At 41.0% G+C, this 27,323-nt stretch overlaps 1 protein-coding gene and 1 long non-coding RNA gene across 2 annotated transcripts in view; one reads left to right on the top strand and one right to left on the bottom strand.

The window, feature by feature from the left end:
- The first annotated feature begins 4,328 nt into the window (after positions 1–4,328).
- On the top strand, positions 4,329–18,671 carry FAS (Fas cell surface death receptor). The gene is made up of 9 exons (XM_052677209.1): positions 4,329–4,446; positions 10,446–10,614; positions 11,210–11,341; positions 14,085–14,193; positions 14,629–14,693; positions 15,003–15,086; positions 15,241–15,305; positions 15,787–15,811; positions 16,591–18,671. The coding sequence occupies exons 1-9, from the start codon at positions 4,417–4,419 to the stop codon at positions 17,004–17,006; spliced, it is 1,095 nt and encodes a 364-aa protein (XP_052533169.1). The 5' UTR covers positions 4,329–4,416; the 3' UTR covers positions 17,007–18,671.
- Positions 5,544–27,323, bottom strand: part of LOC128077707 (uncharacterized) — a 31,048-nt gene continuing 9,268 nt past the window's right edge. The window contains exon 6 of the long non-coding RNA XR_008205137.1: positions 5,544–5,621. This is a non-coding gene — a long non-coding RNA (uncharacterized LOC128077707). The remainder of the gene's footprint in view (positions 5,622–27,323) is intronic.

The raw sequence follows: 27,323 nt of genomic DNA, 5'->3' as shown, positions 1-27,323 counted from the left end.
AATACATCTACATTTATGGTAAGGTTATAGTGATTGGCTGTGAGAGCTACCAGGCATCCAGCCAATTTGCTTTTCCAGTCTAAAGAAATGCTCAGTTTGTTTGAAAAATGATTTTTTTTCCTGCTGTGAAGAATGCATTGACGTCATCAAACTGGGCCTGCTGAACAAGAGCCTGGAGCAGTAGTGGCATCAAGAAGCTGAACTGTGGGAGTAAGGGTACACATCTATTTTACCTTTCAGTGCCAGGGACAGTTCCCAGGTCTTATTCATCCCCTCTAGAAGAGAACTGCTAATGGGATAAGTGACTTGTAACAAGTTTCAGTTTCCTGCTGTTTTTTTTTTTTTACAGCAGTCACACACACAGACCAGAGAAACAGAGGCTCCTGAGATGCTCCCGCTGAGAGGTCTTTAGTTAAACACAGCTGCTACCCTGGATCTCACTTGGGTTCAGACATCATCTATATCCCTCATTCCAGCAGTCCTACTACTGATACTTCTATCACCAGTGAGAGTTTTACATTTACTCCCTTCCCTATCCCCTCTTTTTTATTTTTAAATACACCATCATCTGCAGCTCTGCATGTCAGATTATCCAACTACTATTTCTTCTGACAGCAACATGCTGGAACTCTCCAATCTGTTTGATTAACACCACACAGCAGCAGCCTTACAGAACAACACAGGAAGCAGCAGAGTTTGCAAACTTCTGAGTGGACACACTGCTTTCCCATTTCTATGCTGCCATGCCGACAGGGTGTTTGGGCCCACCCAGGGCCCTGCTACCACATCATCTGTCCAAGATCCTTTCACTATTACCAACAACCTAAGTGCTTATCAGTAGCACTTTAGAAAGAGCAATCCTGAGATTTTACAAACAGGCCATATCACAGTGCAATATAAAAGCCAACACAGTCACTGAAGATTACTAATATTCTCTCACATTTTCTTCCCTTTTCATTCAAATCAGGTTGCCAAAGTACAACTTTTATCCTCCTTAAATTGAACTTCAGGGCAAATCTATTGTCTACTGAAGAACAGCCAACATATTCAAAACCAGAAAATGCAAGGTTAAGAGATGAAGACAATTGTATTGAGTTCATTACCATTCTAAATTTCTAGAGATCCTACATCTAGCTCACTAATGTACTCCAGGTTTAAGTCTTCTGTGCAACAATGTTCTAAAGTGCATTACAGGTCAAAGGAGAATTTAAGTTTGATGGAAGCACTTTGGCTAAATTATATTGTTTTAATCTAAATTGCCCAATTTTAGCACAAAAAAAAAAATTTGTTAAATAATCACCAATACACAGAAACCAAAACGAAATTGAGTATTAAAAAAATAACAATATATTTTAATTAGGAAAGAAAAAGAAAAAACAAAACCAAACACCAACAATGTGTAACAACCAAAGAACAAAGTGGTAGGAAGCAAGTCAGATCTTATGCTTTTCCCCCCAGAACACAAATGTGGATTCAATGTTTTGAAGTTCAGACCAATACAATGCACAGACCCCAGGTTTATGCTTATTTAACTGTGACATCTTTCCTTCATCTAAGAGACAAAGTGTGATGGCCTTCTCAAAATTTAAATGTTCATAATGTCATAATACCCTGATGGAGTCAGTTTTAATCTGTTCAAGTAGGCTTCTGGGTGAGAAAGAAAGTTTAATGCCAATTAAGGCTTGACTATAAATTCCCAAAACCAGAACACTGCAGTAATATGTTTAAACTCATCCCTATGCCATTTTTGCAGCTATTTTTAACAGAATTTTTTATGATCAGTGCCTGCATGCAAGCACGGAACAACAGTAAAACCCAATGCACAAATCAGAACAGCGCAGTGAGTAGGTCAACAACTTCACCTTAGATTCAAAATCTTACATTTCTAAAGGTAGAGCTGCAAAGAAGCCAAAAAACTCAGGCTGCTACATGGTAACTGTTTCTTGAGTTTGATCCTTCTGAAATCTGCTCCCAATTTGCATATTAGGAAACACGCAGGGACATCTGCTGGTAGAAAAAATTATGCAGCCATCCAAAGGGATTTTGATATACTCAAAAGGTGGGCCTATGGGAACTTTATGAGGTACAACAAAGCCAAGTGCAAGGTGTCGTAATTGGGTCAGGGAAATCCCAGATATGATTACAGAGTGGAAGAACTCCTTGAGAGCAGTCCTGTCAAGCAGTTCTTGGTGGATGAAAATCTGAACTTAAGCCAGCAGCCCATAGGCCAGCTGTAATCCTGGGCTGCATCAGAAAGAGGAGTGCCCAGCAGGATGAGGGGGGTGATTGTCCCTCTCTCCTCTGCTCTCATGAGGCACCACCTGGAGTACTGCATCCAGATCTGGGGCCTCCAGCACAGGAAAGATGTCATGCTTTTGGAGAGAGTCCAGAGTAGGGCATCAAAACACTCAGAGAGCTGGAGCACCTCTCCTATGAAGACAGACTGCAGAAGCTGGACTTGCTTTGGAGTTTTGGAGATGAGAAAGCTCCAGGGAGACTTCATTATGGCCTTTCAGTATATGAAGGGACATTATAAACAGGAAAGAAATCAACTTTTTACATGGGTAGATAGTGATAGGACAAGTGGTAATGATTTTAAACTAAAGGAGTGGAGATTTAGGTCAGATGTCAAGGGAAACTTCTCACTGAGAGAGTGATGAGGTGCTGGTGTGGGCTGCCCAGAGAGCAGTGTATGCCCCATTCCAGGAGGTGTTCAAGGCCAGGTTGGATGGGGCTCTGGGCATCCCGATCTAGTGCTTGATCTAAAGTCGACAACCTGGCCACAGCAAGTTGGAACTTGACAATCTTGAGGTCCCTTCTAGCCTAAGCTGTTCTATGATCTCATACTTTTGCACAGAACTCAGCTGACACATGAATTAAACCTCAGATGGTGGGTAAGTAAGAAATACATTCAAAGCTGCCACTTCTGCCAGCCTAAAAGTGCTGCTACAGCCCAAAAAGGAGCACAAAGTTGGGCACAGCAAAGCAGTGCTTTCATAAGAATAACCAGTCAACAAACAAAACCCCTCCAAACACAGTGCTCTCTCTTGGTTTGCATCTATTACATAAGGAAACTCCAAACAGCTACAGTTACCAGCCAGAAGGCACAACTCCAAGTCATGGGTAGTCACTCTCATTTTCACAAGAAGGTGGCGGCTTCTGAAAGATCTCTTAGAGCTAACTACCAAGAAAAAAACACTCCACCGCAAAACTGATCTGCACACGCTCTCAGTTACACCTCCTGGGGGGCAGGGAGGAATGCAAACGACTTGTACCAAATAGACGTTCCTTACGTTACTAGAAGATATGCAATAGTTAGGGCAAGGGGAATACCTTGATGTTGTTAAATGCTAAGCAATGCTTGGTGAGGACCCAGTTGTGTTAGATTTTGTTTACTGGACAAACCACAATCCTGTAAGTGATGCATTTGGAAATAACACTGTTGCAGTGCAATCTGCAGAGCCAGGCAACACTGTTTGCAGTAACCTCTTTACCCTTATGCAAACTTCCGCTAAAATAAACAACCCTGAGTGCATACCAGTTTGGGTTTGGCCTGTAGGAATGACAGGCCCATAGCAAAGGTACCACACCAAGGAGGGCTGTTACCTCCCAGCTTCTCTCCGTACTGCCAGTCGGAAGGAAAAGAGCTGATTGCTATGGGATACTCCAGAGGCAGCACCTCCAAAAACTGTGTCAGTGCTGCAATTTGTTCTGTCCGGAAGTGGTCAAAAACCTAAAATATTTTATACAGCATCTTTTTATCTTTTTTTTTTTTTTTTTTTTTTTTTTAATGATACACTGAACTCAGTCATCTGCAAACATGGCAGCTAGGAGACAAACCAATAGAAATCTGAAGAGGTGAGTCATAAACTACTGAAAAATGGAGTTTAAAATGAAAATGCCAGCTCAATTACAACCTTCCGAAGGCAGCAGCATCACCTCGAAGATCAAAAGATGCATTGGTAACTGTTACTGTCATGTCAATCCTAACACAGCTAAGGAGGCCACTGTTACATAGGAACTCTGAACCACTAAAAGTCTGTAGGAAAAACAGAAAATCACTGAAAATAGCTTTGAAGTCACAGAAATCCTTCCAACGAGACAGCACAAGAAAGCACAACGCACTTAACTCTGTCCAAACACCTGCTGCACTTCTGAGGATTCAGGATCTTACCCTGCCCCACGCTGCCCATACCAGTACCACACAGTGAGAGCACAGCACATCCGCTACCCAGGGCTGGCTCCGGGCTGCGGCAGCCAGGATCGTCACACACCCGCGCTGTGCAGGAATACCCCGAGGGGCCGGGCCGGGGCGGGCTGGAGCGATGTTTATCAACATGGGAGGAGCCGGACTCGGGCAGAAGCCCGGAGGCTTTCGTTTTGTAGGCGGGTTGCGAGACGGCGCTGCGCGGGGACATGGCTCGGGGACTCTTTCACCTGCTCCTCGTAAGTGGCCGCCTAGCAGCGGGGTGCCGGCATGGGACGTAGGAAGCTGCGGTAGCGGTGCCGAAAGCGCTGCCCGGCCGCCAAACAAAGAAACTTGTTCTATTTTCCTGGGGAACTCATGTAATTAATTCAGGTTCAGACTCGTAGCTATGTTATAGTCACCGCGTAGGGCGGCGGGAGCTGAGGAACAGCGGTGGGAAGGAGGGGACGGGTGCCGGTGGGGCTGCTGTCCGTGGCGACGCTGCGGGGCGCGTATCGTCACGGTGAGGGGGCACGGCGGGCCGGGCCGGGAGGGCAGCGCGGAGGAAACGGCTTCGACGGAGGAGCTGCTGGCGGTGACCAGCGGTGAGCCCAGAAAATCTGGAGACGTTGAACGTAGCACCCTGGGCAGAGGCACTTACTGGAAAGCGGGGCAGGGCGTTTCTTTCTCGCGTGAATCATTGCCCCGTGCAGAGTACACGTCTTGGTACCCTCAGGGCACGGGTCAGCCGCCTACGTTTATTACTACCGATGGAGATACCTTCACATCCATTTTGCCACATGGAGGTGGTTCAGCACCCGCAGCACGGGCAGCCTGTAGGAGCATTAGACCCTGGGGAGAGCTGGACGCTGGCTGCAGCTGCGCCCAGAGGGGGGACGGCGGGGAGGTGGCCTGAGACAGCCAGCCCTGTGCCATGGCAGAGCTGCGCCTGTCCATCCCTGTGGACACTGCATGCGTCACTGCCCCCGCCTGGCCCTCGCCCCTTGGAACGTGCTGGGATTCACACTCACAATCTCTTTGTACTGTTGTTGTGTTCCCTCTGAATATGAGTTACCTTGGGTTTGGCAGGTGTGAAAGTTAGAAACAGTATAGATATGATTTATTATACAACAGGTAGTAAACAAAAGGATTTATAGCGTGATTTTAAGGTTCTATGCACACCCTTGCACAAAGTGTAAGTAAATACAAAGAGCTGCTGACGGAAGTATGCATTATCTCTTGCTGTACAGGCAGCAAACAAGTGGCAGAAATGTATACATGCAGAATTGGCCTCGCTCAGTGTCTCAGAGCTATTCAGAACAGAAATTAAGATTTAAAAAAAAAATACATTCTCTTACCACACAGCTTCCGGAGTAGAAAGATCATTCTTATTCTTACTTTCCGATTGTTTCCAAACAGCACTCCTACATGCATTCTATTAAAAATATATATATATTTTTATTAGCATGTGGTTCCACTACTTATAAATCAGTAAGTCTGACAAATGTTTGACTTACTAACTTGATTAAACCAGAATGTGAAAGGAGTCTGCTGAATTAAACGTCAATTTTGCAAACCCTCTGCTGCGCTAAAGTAAAAGCAGTTGCAAGGATACTAATGCAAAATAGCAACGAGACCCACAAAACTAGAAAACATCTAACTTCACCCTAATTCAAAAAACACATATTATTCAGAGATGCACTCTAGAGAGGAATAAGCCATTTTGCGAAATGTTATCTAAATATTTTGTAATGATTTATACAATTATTTACAAAGCAGGCAGTCTTCTGGGAAGTTAGAAGATATGCCTTTGAAAACAGTGCCACACAGCTGTACTGACCCCTCTTTCTTGCTTTGCACAGGATCAATACAAATATTTAAATGTATGCATATAAGCAGCCATAAAATCATAGGATGACCCCGGAAACAACTGAAAAGTGTAAGCATTCCAGCTCTAGAGGAAAATGGAAAAAAAATCTAAATTTCTACCACTCCACCTCTTGGCCACAGTATCACAAAGTGAAATGGTAGCTATTACTACCCTCCAACTTTCTGAAAGTCGGTAGTGTACAGAGCTCCTAAAAAAAGAAAAATTAACAAACAACCAAACTACTCCCATCCCCAAATATGTTGCTGTGATTGGCACGTGAGACAACTGAGATGTGAAATAGTAATGGATTGAATTTGGATTGCGATTTTAAGACATGGCAGTAACTGAGGGTTGTTGCCATTGCAGGTGCTGAACACATACACTTCAGATTTCAGGAGGTTGGGATGCCTCTATGTGTGGGGAAATACCAACTCCCATTCCTAGGCCTCAGAAAATAAAACTTTCTTAGTTCTCCTCATACAAAGACTTACAACTTGAAGAAATACTACCTTCAGTGCCCACTTTGGTGCTAGCTACCAACTTCTGCATTAGTGGGGGAAAAAAAAAAAAAAAAAAAAAGAGATGGGGAAAAATTGATACTGGAAATACTGGAAGCAGTAATTTTTGTTGTACTGAAAGAACTGAAGCAGAGAATACTTGTAACAGGCACTATATCATTTCTTACTCTGAAAAAGCATCTTGAAATGTTTGTGAAAGTGAGACTGCTTACAAGGAAAACTGTACTAAAGTGGAGCTAACTCTAGAAAGTCAAAGAAATAACAGAAGCAAGTTAAAAAAAAAAAAAAAGGCTAAGGTTTTTCTTGGCAAAAAAAAGAAAGAAAAAGAGAAAATCCTCAAATCCTCCCTCCCCCTCTTTTCTTTTTTTAACACTTAGAAAGCCCCTGATGACCTCATGCATGTTGCCCCAGGTAATAAACATGGAAGGAAAATAGTCACCAACTTCTGAAAGCATCAGCTCTCTCATCTGTAGGCATCTATAGCTTAGGAAGGGGGAAAGTGGCTTAATAAAGGTCAAAGGTATTATAACAGAAAAAAAGCAGTGACAAATTTTTACTTACAGGGTGAAATATCATAAAGCTTTAAAAAGGCCTGCATGCAAGTAAAAGATTCATGCACTTCCATAACGATCTTACAGCCCCACAAGGTGTGTCTGCTGAAAGGTTTCCAGTCAAGGAAGTTGACCCATTATGAAGAACACTTGGATACAGGAAGAATCTGAGGACTGAGAGTTACAATACCGCAAGTTTTCAAGGGAACTGTAACTCTTGTCATTGCCTTGGGAACATAGATGGAGACAGATTTTCTATCTCTCATGCTGTTGCAGAAAGCATTTTTGAGGAAGGAAAAGAGGAGAGGGAGAAGATAAAGGTCTCTTAAATTCCTATGCAACGCAGAAAGAGCAAAACCAAAAAATTTAGGCCCACGCAATAATTCTTATGGAACCTGTTAAGATCAGATCTCCCTGTTGACTGCCCAGTTCAGTCAATTTTTAGATATGAAAACTGTTTTTTAGTTTAGGATGAGTAGAACAAAGCATTTGTGAATCATTTTAGACTGAAAATACACGGCCTCTATTTGAACATACACATCATAAAAAAGCACCTTTCACCCCTGCCTCTCTGAAACCCCCTAAAACACTTCCTTTCTGCTGGCTGCACTCACTGCTCAGCAGCAGCAAGAAAAAGAATTAAGCTGTGCTCTGAATGCTAAACAACAGTCCAACACTTACAGAGCAAGTGAAGTTATCTTCATAGAGTGCAAAACCAGGAGAAAAAAAAATTCAAAATAAAAATGTTACTTGGAAAACTAAAATCCTCTAACTTCTGTCATTGTTCCTTATGCAGGAAGGCCCCTGCAAGCAAAAGCTATGTAGGTGTTGGGTGCTGCTTAAAGTCAGGTTCTGAGAAGTGATCCCCACTTCTTGTAAGTGTACCAGGAAGTTCATCTCTGCAAGTGACAGTGGCAGGCTTCCATAAAAAAAAAAAAAAAAAGCAAATTTCTGCCTCTCCCCACTCTATCAGCTTAGTTTGTCTGTATAAAAATGCAAAATTGAGTTTTGCTTGGCAGAAGTATGTCCATGCCTGCACTGTGATTGCAGTGGTTCAGTAAACCCTGAAAACAACTCTACTAACTTTAACTGATAGTAGTCATTTAGAAAGAAGTTTCCTTCTTTCATTTTATCCCATTTCCTACATGATTCTCTCTATGTTTTCTTTCACGGCACACATCCTGTTCTTTGCCAGTATCATTCAGTTCTTCTGAGAGAAGAACTGAACGATAAACCTGAGACGTTTATAGATGTGTTAGGGATGCAGTAGGGCTATAGTAATCTTCACTCTCCATTAGTGTGGCTTGGGGTTGTCCTCTTATTCCCCAAAAACCACAACTGCTGCTTCACAGCTCTAAAGTGGTAAATTTGAGTGCCTAAAGCACGATGGTGGCTGCTCCCCAGCAGGCATATTACATAGCCAGGCAACAGGTGAGGGCAGATGAGGAGGAAGGAACTGCTTGGTGCTATGGTGGAGCAGAGAATTCTGAGATGCAAGTGGGTACATCCAGGAATTGGCTACATGCTCAGGACTGGCACTGCTACTCATCACTGCTGAGTCACAATATCTCCATCAGAGAGGAGAGAACCAGCTACTTCCCCACTGACTTCCTCATGCTGCAAACACTGCTCACATCTGTCTTCTACGTGCACAGATGGGGGCTGAAAGCCTGGTGCCAATGAATTTCCTGGAGCTGGCTTCCACAGAGCTGCCAGGACCTCCAGATCCAAATTCCCTGCACCATTTTCTTTCACAAATGGATGTTCTTGGTCCAGCTCAACAAACAGTGCACCCACTAGTTTCCTCAGCCCAACTCCAGATTTGGCAGAGGAGTAGAGACAAGGGGCTCTGTCTTCATCCATGGGAAGCCAAACCAGGCTGATGGCAGGCAGTGGTGGTCACCCCTGCAAGGCTGCCCTTGAGGCCTGGCCCCCAGAGGCAGCAGCATGTAGAGCAGCACACTCCACCACCACCTGACAGAAAACAGGCACTGCGCTGCAGGGAGAGAGACCTGCTTTTTGGTAACTGCCTTCTGATTGGACTTTCTATCCCAGCTGTTAGACTGATCTCCCAGGCAAAAGGAAAACAAATCACATGCGGCACAGCAGTTTGAGAGTTTCTGTAAAAGTTTACTTTGTAAACAACTTTGCATGCAGTTTCTGAGAAGCATGTCCAGAAAGCTTAGGCACCAAAGTCAAAGTGCTGAACAAGAAAAGTCATGCATCCAGCCCAAGCATTCAGTTAGTTTTTTGGCTGCTGAAACCCCTCCTCCAGGTGCAAACAAAGGCCTTCCTAAGTTCCATCTAGGAGCTGATGGATATACATTTTGAAACAGATGAGTATTAGGAAAAGGTTCCTGTCTGTGAATAGCCTAGAGGATCAATAGAAGTGGCTACTTGTAGAAGTCTCCAGTCAGTATACTGATTACTTCTGTTCATCAGCTACAGATAATGCTTCCTTGACATCAGAAGCCAGTCTGAAATCCAACTCCCTTTTCCAGTAAGTTCATGACATACACTTTTTTGCATCTAACTGAAGTAAAAGTGTTGAAGCAGTTTCACACAAAACCACGAGGATTACATGAATTAGCCACTAAATATCATCCTCTGGCAGACAAAAGCAACAAACCCAGGCATTATGCAGCTTTACTTGAGAATGCATTCAAAGAAATGGAATAGGGTGTAAATTAGATAGAATGGAGAATGAGACTTCTTTAGGACTGTATAAACATCATCTGCTGAGGAGAAAAAGGAGTTGAATTGGAAAGCAAAGTAAGAATAAGATCAATTTAGAAATCAGGTATTTGGGGTGATATTAAAGCACAATTATTATTTTTTTCTTTAGAGAATTATTAACATTCAGTTTGCAAGCAACACTACAGTAATAAAAACATAAAATATATCATTTGAAATAAGGATATTCTGTAAGGAAGAATGTTACCAATGACTCAGAAAAATAAGATTATAAAACAGTGATGTGATGCACAGAATGCTCTTCAAGAAAATAATGGAAGTTTCTTTGCTTTGCACCATAACTAGGCATATGAGGTTATCTTTTACATCTCAGATGTATGGGCCTGTTCTCAAGCACTAATTTTCAAACAATCAGTGCCTGCAATGGTAGAGATGATAGCATTAAATCTGATATGTCTTCTCATTTTCCATTAACTCTTCTGACCTAATAGACAACTTTAGTAAGGGGGGTGAGTGCCAACATCTTTAGCAATGGAATAAGAGTGCTGATGTACTCTGTGCTAGCAGTAACATGCACCCACAGTCCTTGGTAATTTCCTATATAATTTGCTGTTTTTCTCTCCTAGATGGTTGCATTAGTTATGGAAACACATTGCAAAAATGATACAGAGATTCCCATACACACAGCACACAATAAATCTGTTACAAGGAAGAGAAACATTGCTAAGCGAGAGATTATCTGTGCAGAGGAAGAGTACATTTTAAATGATCAGTGCTGCAAGAAATGTAGACATGGTGAGTATCATTGTAAGACTGTGCTGAAAAGTCATTAAAGTAGAAACCACAACACATGCAGATGCTTTCTTCTGGGATTAGCTCAGTTATGGTCTTCTGGATGCACTTCATTCTAGCTGCATCTTTCTCTATTGCAGGACTTAAACACATCAAAAGCATTTCTTGATTCAGTGCACCTGTAGCTTTTCACTACAGATCACACATTAAATGCTTGCTGCAAATAATAATAATAGTCTCACATTACTTACACAGCTTTAAAAGAGGTTAAAAAACTGCAAAAATGAGGTTTTGCCAACAAGATACTCTATATATTCATGGGTTTTCTAATTTTGCATGCATAGTTTTGTTCGGTGTGTTTTCTTTCTCTCCTGGATAGGAGAAGGGGGGGTTGGGGGGGGGAGAGAGGTGGAAATAATCTCTTACAAACACTGCCCTCCTGAAGAGAATATATGTATGCATAACGAATATGGATTCTATCTGTATTTGTAAACTGAAAGGTATTAGAGATTAAAAAGAAGTCTGATAGGTCTCAAAGCTGATGGCCTTTGTCCAAAGGTATTACATATGTTTTTCTTGTTTCTCTGTCTTTCTGCAGGTCATGTCAAAAGTACTGAGTGCCCAAACACTCTAGCACATTGTGTACCATGCAAATCTGGAGAGGAGTACATGGATCATATCAATGATTTGGACAAGTGTATGAGATGTCGTTCATGTGACATAGCACTTGGTATGTCTATAGAAACAACAACTCTGTTTAGAGGCAGGATTCAATTGAAAGATCTCTTCAATCCCCAAGTAACAGGTAGCATATAGATCAAAACGTTTTACAAGTTCGACCCTGAGAAGTTTATGACAAAGTCTTAAATTTATCCTCTGGTTTCTTTTCTAAGCACAGAGTAGGAAGAGGAACAAGGTAAGTTGCCCCATTATTTATTCTTATATCTGTCTTTGCTCAGTCAGGAAGCATTTGGAGAGCAACATCCCATCTCTTCCACACTTGCCTCTGCAGTGCCTTTCTTCACACAGAGGCAGGAAATCCAACTGTCCTGAGGCACTCTGATGTTGCTAGTTTGATTTACAGCAGTTAATGCTTGTGCACTAACCTCAACTTTGGGTTATGATATACTCTTATTAAATTGTCTTACAAGCACTGTATTATTTTCCCTATAGTAAGGGACTCTACAGATGATGATTTTATTTGGTATGTAGTAGTCCACTCATTAGAAGCATGACAAATATCTTTACCCAGTAACTTCACTGATAATAATGTAGGAAAAAAACAAAAAAAGACTGACAGGATACCGCACCTTATTCCCTCCATCAATCTTGAGATGCAGATAGTTTCTGAGTTCTCAGAGGTCATGTATCCCCAGAAGAGTGTGTTTATCTTTAACTGCCCTCTAAGTACATAGAATTATAGAATCACTCAAGTTGGAAAAGACCTTTCATTGAGTTCATTGAGTCCAACTGCAACCAACCATACTACCCTAACTCTAGCAACCCTCTGCTAAATCATGTCCCTGAGCACCACATCCAAACAGTTTTTAAACACATCCAGGGATGGTTACTCAACCACCTCCCTGGGTGGTTGGCACAAAAAAACCCACGTTGGTTGTAGTTTTGAAGTGATGGTGGAAAAGTGAAATAGAATATAAAAATCAATTCAGTTCTGAGCATGGGCTTTTCTTCTCAAAAAAAAAAAAAAAAAGAAAAAAGAAAAAAGAAAAAAAAAAGAAAAAAAGAAAAAGAAAAACCACCCAATACAGAGTGGTTAGATTCAGTGAAGGAAAGTTGCTCTCTCCTCTTCATTCTCTGTTTTAAAAGGAATGTTGTAAGAAGTAGAGAAGGGAGCATTCCCAGTCATTTCCTTTGCAGTCTTTCATGTAATTAATATTATCTGAAACTTCTGGAGCTGATAGAGTGATGCTTTTTATACATTCAATGTACAGCATGGAATATAGGATCAAATCATTATACTATAAGGCTTGCTCTCCTGTGTCAGACAAGCAGTCACCCCCCCCAGTATTCAGGCAAGAGATGCTATTCACAGAATCATAGAATCACCAAGGTTGGAAAAGACCCACAGGATCACCCAGTCCAACCATCCACTTATCACCAATAGTTCTTACTAAACCATGTCCCTTGACACAATGTCCAAACATTCCTTGAACACCTCCAGGGTCAGTCACCTGCTCCTGGTGACAACACTGTTTCTGATGCAAGCCAGGATGCCACTCGCCTTCTTGGCCACCAGGGCACACTTCTGGCTCATGTTCAGCCAAACATCAATCAATAACCCCAGAGTAGAAATACACAAACCTAATTTCTGTGTTCTAATTCCTGCAAAGGCTGCTAGCATTCACAGTTGTGGAAGAGGATGTTTGAAGGTCCATCTCTACCTAGATAATTTCCTATCTATTAATGAGCCCTTTGTGTATTTATCTGCTGGTCTCACCAAGTCTCAAAATCCAGTGACAGTCATATATATATATATATATATATATATATATATATATATATATATATATATATATATATATTTGAATTCATAAAACACATTTCCCTGCCAGCTTCACCAGGTTTCTGGTATAGCTGGATTCAGGGAAGAATAGTTCTGCATTCATCACATCAAAAATCCAGATTGGTAAGTAGGGAGACAGTTTTTAATTCCAATGCAGTGGAAGGATGGCTAGTCACATTATCTCATGGAAAATAATGTTGAAGAGAAGTTAGTTAGAAAGTGCTAGGCAGGAGGAAGGCTACCACTTAAGCTCCTAGAGGACCATTCTTAGGATCACTTATGTTTTGTATCTTCATGAATGGTGTCAGCATTGGTTTCACAGTAATCAATTTTTAGAAATAACATGGTTTCCTGTTATAGAAGGACACTGAATATGGTAACTCAAAAGTTCCCTTCATAGCCAAGAAAATAGCTTCCACAGTAAATAATAAAACAAAAATACTTCTTTTGAGATGGAAATCATCTCTTCATACACATTGAGGCCAAGAAAAAAATAAACTTGGTTTGAAACTTATGCAGGGAACATGTTAGATAGAGGGAGTAGAATTCCTCACTACTGAAGGTTCTCAGGAAGAGATAAAACCTGTCTGACAGACAGAAAACCAGGAGGGTTATGTGATATCTTTTAGTTCCTTCTGGCTTTACGCCTTTTTCCTATGGGGAGGAAAAAACAACAAACAACAACAACAAAACCGACAACACATGACAATGCCAAATGAGTCCTTTACTGTGTGATCAGCTTTTTGAGCTCTTAGCCAGCAGAGGTCTCTTTGCCATCTTGGTGTTTCCAGTACTGTCAAAGCAAGGCTCATCATAAAAGCTACGTTGTTGTTATTAAGTGCTGCCAGCGCCAGCAGTGGTGGTGCTAAAGACATGCAGGTCTGAGGACAAGAGCTTGTAAGCAAAGACTTGTGTTTTCAAACTAACGAACTTTAAGAATTCATTTTAGGTTGGAAGGTTGTAAAGAACTGTACCCCAACAGAGAATACAGAATGCTCCTGTGCAAAGAACCATTATTGCAATCCTCCTCAATGTGAACACTGCGAGTCATGTACCGTGTAAGTGGATGCCTTCATTGTTAAATATGACACTGTTAAGATCATGTTACCACACTTTTTTTTCCAGTCAGTTTCAAGACAGAGTCTATGATAATATATAAGCTAAGAGAAAACAGCCTAGTTTTGCTTTGCACTTAGCATATTCAGCTGGCTTTGCTCAGTTTAATTAATTAAAACGTATGCAGAAAAACATAAGTACTCTTCAAAACCTCTAATTAAGCATCTAAGCTTTCCTGTTGCTTTTGCGTTATCTACTGTTATGTCATTTCCATACTTTCTCCCATACTGTTTTTCATACTTGTTAAGTTCCGAAGTCTAGCATCCTGGTGTATGACACCATTGGCTGATTAGAAAGCAATAGAAGATTGTGATTTGCTCTCTTAGGCAATTTATAAAGAGAGAAACAAATTCCAAAGTCATTTATATTTTCTGCAGATGTGAAAATGGCCTAGTTGAAAAGGAATGCACTTCAACTTCAGACACTGTGTGCAGAATGCAAGGTACCATCTTAAAAACTAGAGTGGACTACCATCTGCTATATTTTGAGAGGCTATTGGAATTGTACTGTGTTCTGCACAGTGCCCCATAGCCATTCCTAACACTATCTGCTGGGTCTTGTACTGACTTATGGACCATGACTGCTCTTTTGATCACAGTGGAGATGGGGTGGCTCAAGTGCTACCTTCTGCTATTTGGAGAGAGTAGAAGGGTGCCTATAATCTGATGAAATCTTGTTAAATTTTTCAAGTGTGTTGCTGTATTGCACTGCTTGACTCAGCTTTACTGTAATGTTTCCAATGTTCCAACAGAAGCAGGAATGCCACCTTTGGGCACCGCATTTATTGCCGTATTTGTGATAGCATTAGCAGCTGCAGCAGGATTCATATACTACCGTAAGTGATTCCCTGTTCCTTGTTACTGCCATACTCTGAATAAGATATTCAGCTGCTTACTCAGATGTAATTTTATGTTTTTGGAGTCCAGAGAAATACATTGCCCTGGATTATTAAAATGTTTTTTTTTTGTTTGTTTGTTTTATTGTTGTAGGTAAGAGAAAACGGGAGAATATTATTACCCAAGGTAACACAGCCACTGGTAGAGACAGTTCTGATGTAAGTACTATTGCTTAGATCAGATAAAATTCAGCTTGGTGTGGGGAACTTTGCTCCATTTAAATTACTGTGGGATTGCCCAAGCGTGTGCATGCCTCTCTTCTACGACATCAGTGAAGTAAATTTCACTGTGAGGAATCTTGGCAGAAGCAAAAGAAACTCCATATCATTTCTTCAGGATTTGCTGGTGCACTCAGTTACATGACCAAGATCAGAAGTTCATAAATCATCACACCTCCACTGAATTGATATCCTATCCCTGTGCATATTTTTATTCAATAGCAATTGTGAGGTGACTCCTCAAGATTACTGAAGTGAAAAGAGGGGTCCAGTCTGATTCCATATCTCATAGAACAGAAGAATCACAGAGAAAGCCAAAAGAAAATTTCAGAAGTGTTATGACAACTATTTATTCTGTTATATGGGGTTGGCCTTTTATAAAACATTTTTGCACTCATTTCTTGCTTGCTTCTCTTTACAGGAGACTTTGACACTCGTATCTATAGGTAAGAGACAAGTAGTTTCTCAAACTTCAGTAAAATAAAAATGCAGACATAAACTCTATTATACTAAAGAAAGGGTATTTTTCTGTATAGACTGCCACTTTGTAGAGCTGTCACTCTGGCACAACTGTGAACACTTATAGAAATGCCAGGTCATAATGTGCTTAAGGCATTTAGTGGTGCCACTAAACTTTTGCCTGAGGAGGAGTTGTTGTTGTTTAGGAAGCAACTACTGATTGACAGCAGGTAAATTTCTATTCTGTATATGGTACAGACACTAGGAGGCAGCAAGCTGGATTTCTGGAATCACAGATAATTTTAATAATTGAGCAGCCCTGCAGCCAGCAATGGAATCACAGAAACCTACCTTAGCACAGGACCTATCTTATGTTCATGAGCAAAAACACAGTGGTAACACTCAACAGGAGAACAATACAAGCTCTGAGACTACGTAATAATAAAAGACCTGTCTTGCTCTTTTATCTGCTATTTTGAGCAAAACAGGTAAATGAGGAATGACAAGGCTTTGTAGTGGTTACATATGATGAAGGGGTTACAGAGGAAACAGGTTCTAGTTCAGTTGCCAGAAGGCAATAGTTACTTAGTACAGAATCAAATTGAAAACATATGGAGTCATGAATATCTGAATCTTGATCTGTTTTAAATAGAAGTATTAGCTCTGAATATAGATGATTAAAAAAAAAAAAAAAAAAAAAAAAAGCACACAAAACCAACAAACAGATGTCAGTGTCCAGGGCATTCATTTCTTTTCATGTTTCTAGATGATGAGCTGAGCCGCCATATCCCTGACATCGTGAGGGAGATGACACTAGATGAGGTCAAGGCATTTGTTCGTCATCACGGTCTTTCAGAACCTACCATAGATGAAATTATCCAGGATAACTTCAATAACACATCTGAACAGAAGATTAAGCTCTTTCAGAAATGGCACCAAATGCATGGGATAAGAGGAGCCCATGGAACCCTAATAAGCAGCCTGAGAGATTTAAAAATGCGTGCAGTAGCTGATAAAATTGAGGAAAAACTGAAGGCAGCTGTTTCAAGCCACCAGGAAAGGAGGGAGTCTTATAATGATAAAACTGTGCAAAGCAATTCCTACAGTCAGGAAGGTGGAAAATCTTATCACGATAAAGCTGAAATAAGTAAAACCTACCCTGAGAGTTTGGAAGAAACATAGCATAGAATTATATTAAAATTATTTCTGACTGAATTAGTATTTTTTTACTACTACAAATAACAAAGCTTCTGAAAGCCATTTGGTTGGCAGCTCAGGGAGTTTTTCAGGGTACTTATAACACGAAGAAATTTTGGATTTTTGTAAAGGTATGTTTCCTTTAAAAAGAAGTCTTAACTGTTTATTTTGATTGTTAAAAACAGGACAGATTTATGGCTTATTAAAGGTAACAATAGAAGAGTTCAGCCATAGGACTTGCTACAAAAAGAACAAAGTAGTAACTGGCAGAAAGGTTTAACTCAAATGTGGTAGTCCTGAACACTGACTCAATGTAGAGTTTCAATTACATTGTAATTATGGGATGTTACATTTTTCAAAGCAAAAAGTCTGATGTTAAAAGTCAATGAAATAAACAAGGAAGAATGCTTCAACAACAAAATAATAAGCCTTTGTATAATATACCCCTAATTAATTCTAAATATATATCTTAATCATAGAATGGCTTGGTTTGGAAGGGACCTTTAAGGATCATCTGCCATGGGCAAGGTTGCTAACCACTAGATCAGGCTACCCCAGGAACCTTGTTATAACACCTCCAGGAACTGGGCATCCATAGCTTCTTTGGACCATCTGTTCCAGTGCCTCATCACCCTTTGAGTAAAGAATTTCCCCCTAACATCTAACCTAAATCTCCGCTCTTCCAGTTTAAAACCATTCCCCCTTGACCTATCACTACCTACCTCTGTAGAAACTCAATCTCACTCCTGCTTATAAGCTTCCTTTAAGTACTGAAAGGCTACAGTGAGGTGTCCCTGGAACCTTCTCTTCTCAAACCTAAACAAAGCCCAGCTCCCTCCACCTATCTCCACAGGTTAGATGCCATCCTCTGGATCCACTCTAACGCCTCCACATTTTTCCTGTGCTGGAGGCCCCAGACCTGGATACAGTACTCCAGGTGGGGTCCTCACATCCTCCCTGATTCAAGTGCAACACGTTGCATTTGTCTTTGTTGAACCTCATTATGCTTATGCAGCCCCACTTTTCAAGCCTGTTCAGGTCCCTCTGGATGGCATCTCTCTCTTCTATGTCAGCTGTACACAGTATTAGTGTCATCAGCAACTGTGCTGAGAATGCACTTGATTCCATCATCATTGATAAAGGCATTACAGAGCACTGGTCCCAAAATGGAATCCCAGGGGACACCACTTGTGACAGGCCTCCACTTGGACATAGAGCAGCTGAAAAAAACCCTCTGGCTGTAACCATCCAATTAACTCATCATCCACCAAATAGTTCACCCTTCAAATTATTTTCTCTCTAATTTAGAGATAAGGATGTAGTATGGGAAAGCACCTGTGGTTTTATATGTCTATATTTATCTGAATGTATAGATGTGTTTTCTTTCTCAAAGCCCTCAGTACTAAGTAAGATTACTTCCTATATTCTCTGCACTGATTACAAGCCTATTTTCATATTAAAAACAAAAAAAACAAAAAAAAATACCCCACAAATACAAAACCTTCAAAGAATCAGAAAGAGAGATAGAGCGGCACAACAAAGCCATCGCTATTTGAAGGCAATCTGCACAAACTGTGATGTCTCCATACCCAGATGTGTAGCAGTCAGCACCATGCTTTGAAAAGAATAAAAAAAAATAATCAACCAAAATCTTACCTTCCTTTCATCACAGATTCCAAAGGTCTCCTAAATTCAATGATCAATAGCACTGAGCTGCTTTGTAGTGAGGCTTTTCTTACTCATGCACAGATTTATGCTATCATTCCAAATCTTTCAGCAGAAAACCTTACTGGAAAGGTTAGATTTTTTTTTTTTTTCACCCAGGACCTTTTTTAGTTCTACCATCCATTCCCTAGAAGGAATTTCTTATTAAGCATCAAGCAAAATACAAGAAAACCTTTCCAAAAGCTGAAGGCTGGGGTCTGTAATCAGGTTCAATTTTTGCCAGCTGGCCCTAGGGTGTGGCCAGAGCAGAGTGGGTATACAAGCAGGGAGCCAGGTGCTGGGAATCAACCCCAGTGCAAGGCTGAGTGTCCACAGGTGCTATAGGGATGCTCACAAAGTCATGCTGCTGGCAGGGCAGTGTTTAGCCCCTGAAAACAATTGGGAGTGCAACCACAGTTCTGAGTGTTGTGCTAAGCTAAAATGAAGAATAGGGCTTACATTAGTTTCAATAACTTACAACTTTTCATAAACTAACTTGTCCAATGTCTGAAGGTCACTAACTATTTTGTTGCCAAACCTAGCTTGGCTCTTTCTCAGTTTTCTAACACCACAGAAGTCCATGAGCCTGGAAAACCCTTTAAGCCTGCATTACAGCCTTTTTCCTCTAAATATTCCACTTTTTCTACGTGACCTGATAAGTCAGCTTACTATACTACCAAATTCCCCACAGTGCTGCTTTTGGGCAGCCATAGCTGAACAGTTTAATATATGTGCACTTGGACATTTAAGGACTAACTCCACAATGTGGTTAAGGCATTGTGTTGTATAGCTGACTTGTGTCTGTTCTAGCTGTGTACAGATCTGATACTCTGGAACAGTGTGTTACTCATTGCCATGTTTTGATCAGACTCTATGTATAGGAGAATAAGCTGTCTGCCTTTTGGAAAAGCAGCACAGCAGTGGTGTAGGCAGTGCTGTAATTGTTTCCCAGGCTGCAGTTATGCAGAAGTACAGCCAAAACAGGAAGGAAGAAATGTTCTATGCTCTGATAACTCCAATCCTGGTAGGCAAGCTGCTCCCAGTACCACGTCCCACCCAGGAAGACTTACATATAGCTTAAAGGTATGTTGGCATTTGCTTGACTTGAATCTTGGCTTTTCTTGGTTTCCGGCTTCATCTCTCAAAGATGGCATCTGGTCACCAGAAACCAAAGTTCTTAGGACTTTAGTGTCAGTTAATATAACTGGTCTGAATAAGACAGATTTTAAAATGGAAGCAGCAAATCTCATAAACTGTGGCAGTGAAAAAGAATGTGGATTCTATCTTTCAATACATTGGAATTCCCCAACCTCAGTAAAATGAGGATGGTTAACTTTAAAAAAGTCCCTGAACAATGAGTCATATTCTCCTTAGGAGACATCTACATGGCTGAAACCAGGCTGCCATGAACTCTAGTAGTCAGCACACATTCTAATTTTTTTTTCTTTACCAGGACATTGTGCAACAAATAAAAGGACTGATAATATCATGAAGTTGTTTTTTCTAAGCACTGAATATATGTCTACATTGACAAGTGTAAAGCTACCTGTCAAGCTTAAAGAAGTTGGACCAGGGACCAAAAGTGATTTAGTTCTGCTGAGTCACACTAGCACATCCAAATTTCCATTGCCTCATGCTTCTGGCCTCATTCTCAAATTTGGACTGCAAAAGAAAATATCACTAGTATGGTGTCACCTTTTGCTCTCACCTTTCCTTCTCCAAAAGTCTGCAGCGAGTTTCATGCTGATGAGATGGCAACCACCACAGCTGCTGGCTGAAACTTATTTCTGATATCTTTATCCTGTGCACTGCAATCTACACACAAGCAATAATTAGCTTCTATCTCCTCAGTAACAACGTTGTGTAAACAGACAGCCATGTAAAATAATACTTTTCAGCTCTGAGGAAAAAGGAAAAAATAAAAATTAAAATAAAGAAAAAGGAAAACAAAACAAAACAAAAAAAAGCAACAGAAATGGCTTTGACTAATACAGCTGTACAGTTAGTAGAAACCCAGCACCAGAAAAGCAAGTGGAAAGTGAAACAGAAATTTGTCCAGGGAATGAGTTGGCATGTTTTGAAAAAGGGGAAGCTCCCTCTTCAGGAAAGCAAAATTTTGCAAAACACCTGCATTTATTATAGAAAAAAAATAAAAATAGAAATAAAAATAAAAAGGAGTGCAAAGCCTGAAGGATGAAGTTCAGTCACCTGCAAACTGAAGGTGACCCCATGAGAGATGAGTCTACTCAGAAACTCATGCACTCCTAGCAGTGCACACCCAGCCATCCCCTCACCCATGCTGCAAACAGTAGAATGGTTGCTGCAAGCAGACCTGACCTGAAGGACATTAGCGAGATCACAGTGACAGCCTAGCACAAGAAGAAAGCAGGACACTCCCAGGATGCCTACAAAGACAGCAGTGCTGCTGTAATTGCTGTTTTAAAGTCATACTGCAAGCTGCCAGTTTGTGAAAAGGCACAGCGGAGAAATAAAGTGATTAGGACAGAAACAAAAATGCTTCTTTACAGCCAATATGACAAGCACACTAAAATGCGAGAGAGCCATAGCTTATTTTCCTGCATGGAGGAGACAGAAGGAATACAATAAAAACAAATTTGGGAGAACAATAAAACTGTGTTGCAAGAAGCTTCAGAACTGGACAGATGTCCATTTTGAGGAAAGATACAAACTTATAACATACAGCCGTCTCTTACTGTTGTTAGGACTTTGATTCTGGACTTGAAACGGGTGCTTCCATTCCTGCTGTCCCACTGCAAGCAAGCAGAAAAGTGCCCTCTGCATGCATCTGGCCTCCAGCACGGAGCTGTGGCTGAGAACTAAGAGAGATGTGGGAACAGTGACAAAACCTAACGCACAAGCAGTATGTTCTGGATAGCTTTTCAGTGGTTTTAGTTCCTTTCCAAACTGAAAGCATGGTTTTTAATGCAGACAGTGCTAGAGGGCTCTTTCCCACAGCTTTAAGCCAAGGCTTCCTGCACCCTCAGTGAACCGGTGACTGTGACAGAGTGCTGTTCTTCATTGAAGGCAGGCACAAAACACTCTGGTGATGGCAGCATTCAGAACAGAGGGCACTGAACAAATCCAGGGAGGAGGCTGACCGAAAGCCTAGGCAGAAGGGAGCCAGAGAGCAGAGCTGGGGGGCAGTGCTTGGCCCCCTGCATAGTGAATCTCATAGCACACCAAGGCCCTCCTTGCATCCTTGTACCCTGAAAAGCAACACATTTCTGATTGCAAACATCTCACCTCTTACATTTGCTTTTTTGGCCTTATATAGGGTGTAGGAAGAAGGAAGGCAAGCCAGGAGGCTATGGGTTTGCCTCTGTGATGTGAGAACAACAAATACTTGTGTACTTTATGGAGGGGTGTGACTGGGTTTATAACAAAGAGTGTTCTCTTGTATATAACGGATAGCGGTCACTCAATAGTTGAGTATTTTTGAACCTCTCAATCAAATCTCTTCACATTTGAATTCCTCTAAACTCGGAACTTCCAAATAGCAGAACTTCCCACCGCACCAGAAGGCAGTGATCGGGGCCTGGTAGGGGCAGCTCAGCAGGTGGCAGCCTATCACCATACAGCCCATGTATACCTCTTGCTGGCAGGACGCTGCTGTCTCACCCACGGTCTGCAGCAGAGCATGAGGCCTTGGCCTGGCTGTGCAGAGCCAGGCTGGGCTAATTCCAGCTCCTCATGTTCCTCCTGCAGCCACATCCATATCCTGAAGACACATTCCACCAGCATGCCACCTCAGTGCCACAGAATGATGCCTACTGGCTTGTCTGGTATGAGGATGGGCACGACCTGGCTCCCTTTCAAGTTGCACAAGCATTAAGAGGCTCAAGGAAGTCCCATGGTGCTATGCCAAGCTCTGCAGCAGCACAGCAATGAGTGGTATCACTAGTTTTAATGTTAACGACACATGGAAAGAAAATGTAATAGTAAAATATTCTGACTGCAAACAGAGCACTCCAAAGCCTGGAATTGGCACTATTAGTGAAGTACGTGCAGCACTACCTGTGCCAGCATGGATGTGCGCTGCAGTGAAGCCTTAATAATTGTTCACATATAAGCCAGCTGTGAGTCATTCACTCAATCAATGCCTACGCAACATACCATGCAAAGGCTGGTGTTAGCAGCAGCTGAAAAAGTCAAGAGAAGAGGGGACAATTGTCCTGAAATCTGGCTCTCCTAGGAGTAATCTTCTTATCATTACAACTAAGTGAAAAAGTAACTAGGGAAGACAGGGAGGAGAAGGGGTGGGCAGTGACAATTCGGAAGAACTTGCTTATGAATAACAACCTTAATTGTTACAACACGCTATTGTAAATGGTTTTGTCTTCCTTCCCTTTCAGATTTGTAAGTTATCCTATCACTTTAAATAACTCTACATTAAACGCAGTTTTGATTTCTGTTTTAGCAATGGGAACTTTGGGAATAGCAACCTCAGAGAGCTCACTTGCCAAGTTTTTTTTTTAGTATTACAAGATCTGTGGCTGTTGCTTCAATTAGAAAAACTGGAACAATCATTACTGCTTAAAAATATACAACTCTGTACCAGGAGATATCAGAGCTTGCAAAGTACTCCACATATTATCCTTTTCGTTAGCATAAATAATTTAGCAAGAAAGCTTTTTCTTTTGTGGAAGGTACACAGCTCCCTTTCTGAGATATTTCTCCTGAGAAAGGGCCTTCTTGTAGGAATTCATTCCAGTCTCCCTGCAGCACTCAAAAGGCCTTTCCCTGCCATCAGACATGCTGCTATAAGAAACTTCCAAACATCCCAGGAAGAAAGGAATGAGCAGTGTTGCTCAGCACAGTGTAAGTAATAGGTTACAGGGACAGGCACTCAGGCACCCTTTTGGAAAGCATGTGTTAATTAACTTGTTGAACAGTTATGCTAACAGGTGCTTTCTAGTCTCCCTGAGCTGTGACCCCTGCAAGGTACTTGTGTCTCAGCGTCTACGGAGTGCAGGACAGCACCACATTTACCTGGTGACCTGCAGTGGGACTGTAGGGGAGAGCCAAGGAGAGACACACAAAATTTGTGGGGCTGTTTCTCCTTTCCTCATTGCTTTCTTTTTCAGTTTGTGAGACTCTATGAGCCTGCTGTCTGTGCAAATTCTTAGGATCTTTTTTTTTTTTTTTTTTTCTTCATTTGGGAATGAAAACAGATGAGTCAGTTAATGAGTTGGAATTTTGAGGCTAGACAAAAAGTAAAGGCTCTGTTCTGCATAGGGGCTGAAGTCAAGTCTTCCAGAGACCAGTTCCCTCCTCTAAAGGCATCCCTACACACATCACAATAAATATGTACAGATCCTCCAGGAAATTCGGTTTTCACCGTCTCTGAACTCACTGAAGTCCAAATGAACTGCCAACAAAATGTGCAAAAGCATTATTCAGAAGGAAATAATGTTTTCCTACTTTCTTCTCAGCTATGGACCTATTCCAAAGAAAGAGGGGTCATTTTTAAAATACATGGAGGAAATAGTTCTTCCAACTGTGACTGAAAATTTTGCTGGTCAAAGTAAATCAATATATTATGTTCAGGCAGCAATCATCTCCAGAAAATTTCAGCAAAGAAAAGTAAGCTTTAGAAGCTGTAAGTAGTTCAAAATAGGAATTCATGTGAAATCCTGCTTTACACAGATTCAAGACAGCAATTGGATCAAAAGGGCAAACTATCACTAAAATCAAAAAGAGAACTTTTTTTTCTAGGCAGCATTCCACCCAAGGATCTAATCAGTCATCAACTTATACGTTAACAAATCTGGGCAGACTTACAGATAGCTTTAGAAGAAATAAATCTACAGGGGGAGTCCATGACAGAGCCAAAAAGCAAAAGCAGGCTTCTTGAATCTAAAAATACTCAAATAACCTTCTTGGATTAAAAGTCCTATTCTAAAATGGGATAACGCTTATCACATTAATGTCTGGCCACACCACCAGACACAGAAATGCAAGTCAAATATTCTTTCCCATTCTTCCACTCTAACTGTACACACATTGGCACAGTAGATTTTAGAACTCATAAGGTGTGGCAGAACCTGGCTGGAATCCCCTTCCTTGGTTTAGCGAAGAAAATTGCATTCAGGTCTCCCATCTCCCAGAAGCATGAGCTTGGGCTATCTGAGGACACCTCTTGAAGCTGTTCCATCATGTCCAATCAAGTATTCATTGCTGAGTACATATGAAATTGATTCTTTCTATTCCAGAGAATTCTTATTCCTCTACTGGGTCATCACATCACAAACAGTCTGCATGCTGCAGGTAAGGCAGATGGAGAATTGTCTGATTTGTGAACCTGCTAAGCCACAGGGGATCGGCAGCTCAGCACTGGGAACTCACTTTTAGACACTGAAATATGAGGTATCTACATTCTTCTGTGGGCATAAATGTAGTTAGGATCAGATAACAGTTGATAGCTAAAGGAAATAACTTGCTTAAAGGCAATGTTATACTAGAAAGTTTTTTACTTTGTCACACTACCCTGTTCGTTGGGATTTTTTGGATGTTTCTTCTTCTGTTGTTGTTGTTTTGTTTTGAATAAGATATCTGGGAATTTCTTCTTTGACAATACAATATTATCTATGATATCAAGCAGGAAATTAAGTCTTCCAGCTAAGGTGAAATCCAAGAATTATTCCTGTTGAACAGTGAACTCTAATGCGAGTTCCTATTTAGTTGGAAATTCCAGCCTCATTAAAATAAACACAGAGAACACTGCCTTAAAAGCTGCTTGTTACTTTCTCAGAATCAAAAGACTTAGAAAGGCCACTTATTCCAATCCCATGCCTCAAAGCAAGATTAACTAAGATGTTTTTGCTTTATCTCCAGAGATGGAGATTTCAAATCTCTCCAGGAAATTCACACTGATGCTTCAAAATCTCCACTGTTAAGAAGTCTGTCTTAATGTTGGAGAATCCTTGGTGCAGCTGCAGTTGTCTACACCTTGTTGTATCTACTATGATATGGGGAAGAGATTGTTCCTTTTCCTTTTTTACAATAGCCTTTTACATAGAGAAGACTACTTACGTCAATCATTAAGTTAGGAAAGGCAATAAGCACAAACTGAAACAGAAACACAAGCAGCTTTGACTGAACATGAGGAAAAACTTCTTTTTTGTGAGGGAGACTGGAATGAGTTGCTCAGAGAAGCTGGAGTCTCCTGTCCTGGAGATATTCAACACCTACCTAGGACTGTGTCCAGGCAATGTGCTGAAGAGAATTTTGCTAGAACAGCGAGGCTGTATGAGATGATCTCCAAACATCCCTTCCCACCTCAACCATTCTGTGATTGCCTTATTCTGTGAAAACAAGTAAGGCCAATTGAACAAGTAAATCTTATGTTCACAGCATTTTTGCAAGTAATTTAGGAAAAAGATACAGCATGGCTATATAAATTGTCTACTTTTGCAAACAATCAAGTGTTATTGCAATACTATATTTTAACTCCATACTGTAATTTGCAAAAATGCTGGTATATTATTTATGTCTGTCCTTGCTCTCTTCAGCATTTTAAACACTCGAGTCAGTCCGTCATTTTAAATATAGCTACATTTCTGCAGAGGTATTATTACCATCTCAACAAAGGAAGTACTAACAGCATAAATTCTGCTTAAGTTCCAAAAATGGATGCCAGAACAATAATAAATTGGTTGAAATAAATTTCCTTAGTCCCTCACAAGGCACCTTTCATAAATATTTTATAAATGGCAAAATCTACTGTCATAACAAGGTCTTAGCCTATTCCAGCACATTTTTACATATTCTCTAAATACTGGTGCATGAGAATCCCCACAGAATTGGTCTCTGTATGAAATTGTTGGGAATTACAGTGCATCGGATTTGAATTTCCAGGAGAAATTTCGCATTCATCATGGTAAACTTTGTATTCCCCTAGTTTAGATAAGTGATCTATGCATCTGTTTTCTTTATTCTGCTGTCATGCTATGGTTCAGCTGAAGAGTACTCTTTCCTGCCTCATTCTTCTTGTAGTAATGCCACAAATATTCAGTTGGAGCTGAAGTGTGTTTCTCAACTTTTACTGAATCATTAGGTCACTGGAGTTCTGTTATATATTACGAGAATAAGATATTATTAACACACTGCACTAACCAGAGTCCTTTGACCCCCCGCCATGACAACTTTGCTACTTCATCCATTTTCTCAGTATTTACTTAGAAGATGCAGGAAGACTATCACCAGAAAAATTGATGTAGGTATGACTTCTCTAAAATAAGTTATTTCCTAGAATTAGTCTATAACATTTCATTTCAACGTCAGTCTTATGCTTCTTGTGACTGCAGCTCTTTGTGAACCAAATTAATGAATTTCTGAATCATTAATCAGCTCCTCCTACCTTGCTGGAACACTGCAGTCAAAAAAGGTGCTATGTTCCTAAAGCCTAACTCCACACGTGCCTTGCATCAGCTGCCAGCCCCGTGTGCAGCCAGAACATCATGCAGTATGTCATTGCTCTGTTGGCAACAGCCACAAGCTGTTACTGAAGACTTCCAGTGCTCCCTGCTATTCTTCCTTCATGAAGCAGAAGCATTAAGAAGGTATTGAGGTGAAGGT

This window comes from Tympanuchus pallidicinctus, unplaced genomic scaffold (assembly GCF_026119805.1).
Source record: "Tympanuchus pallidicinctus isolate F22 unplaced genomic scaffold, pur_lepc_1.0 scaffold16, whole genome shotgun sequence".
In the NCBI taxonomy this organism is placed as follows: domain Eukaryota; kingdom Metazoa; phylum Chordata; class Aves; order Galliformes; family Phasianidae; genus Tympanuchus; species Tympanuchus pallidicinctus.
This window is presented reverse-complemented; position numbering and strand designations above follow the sequence as displayed.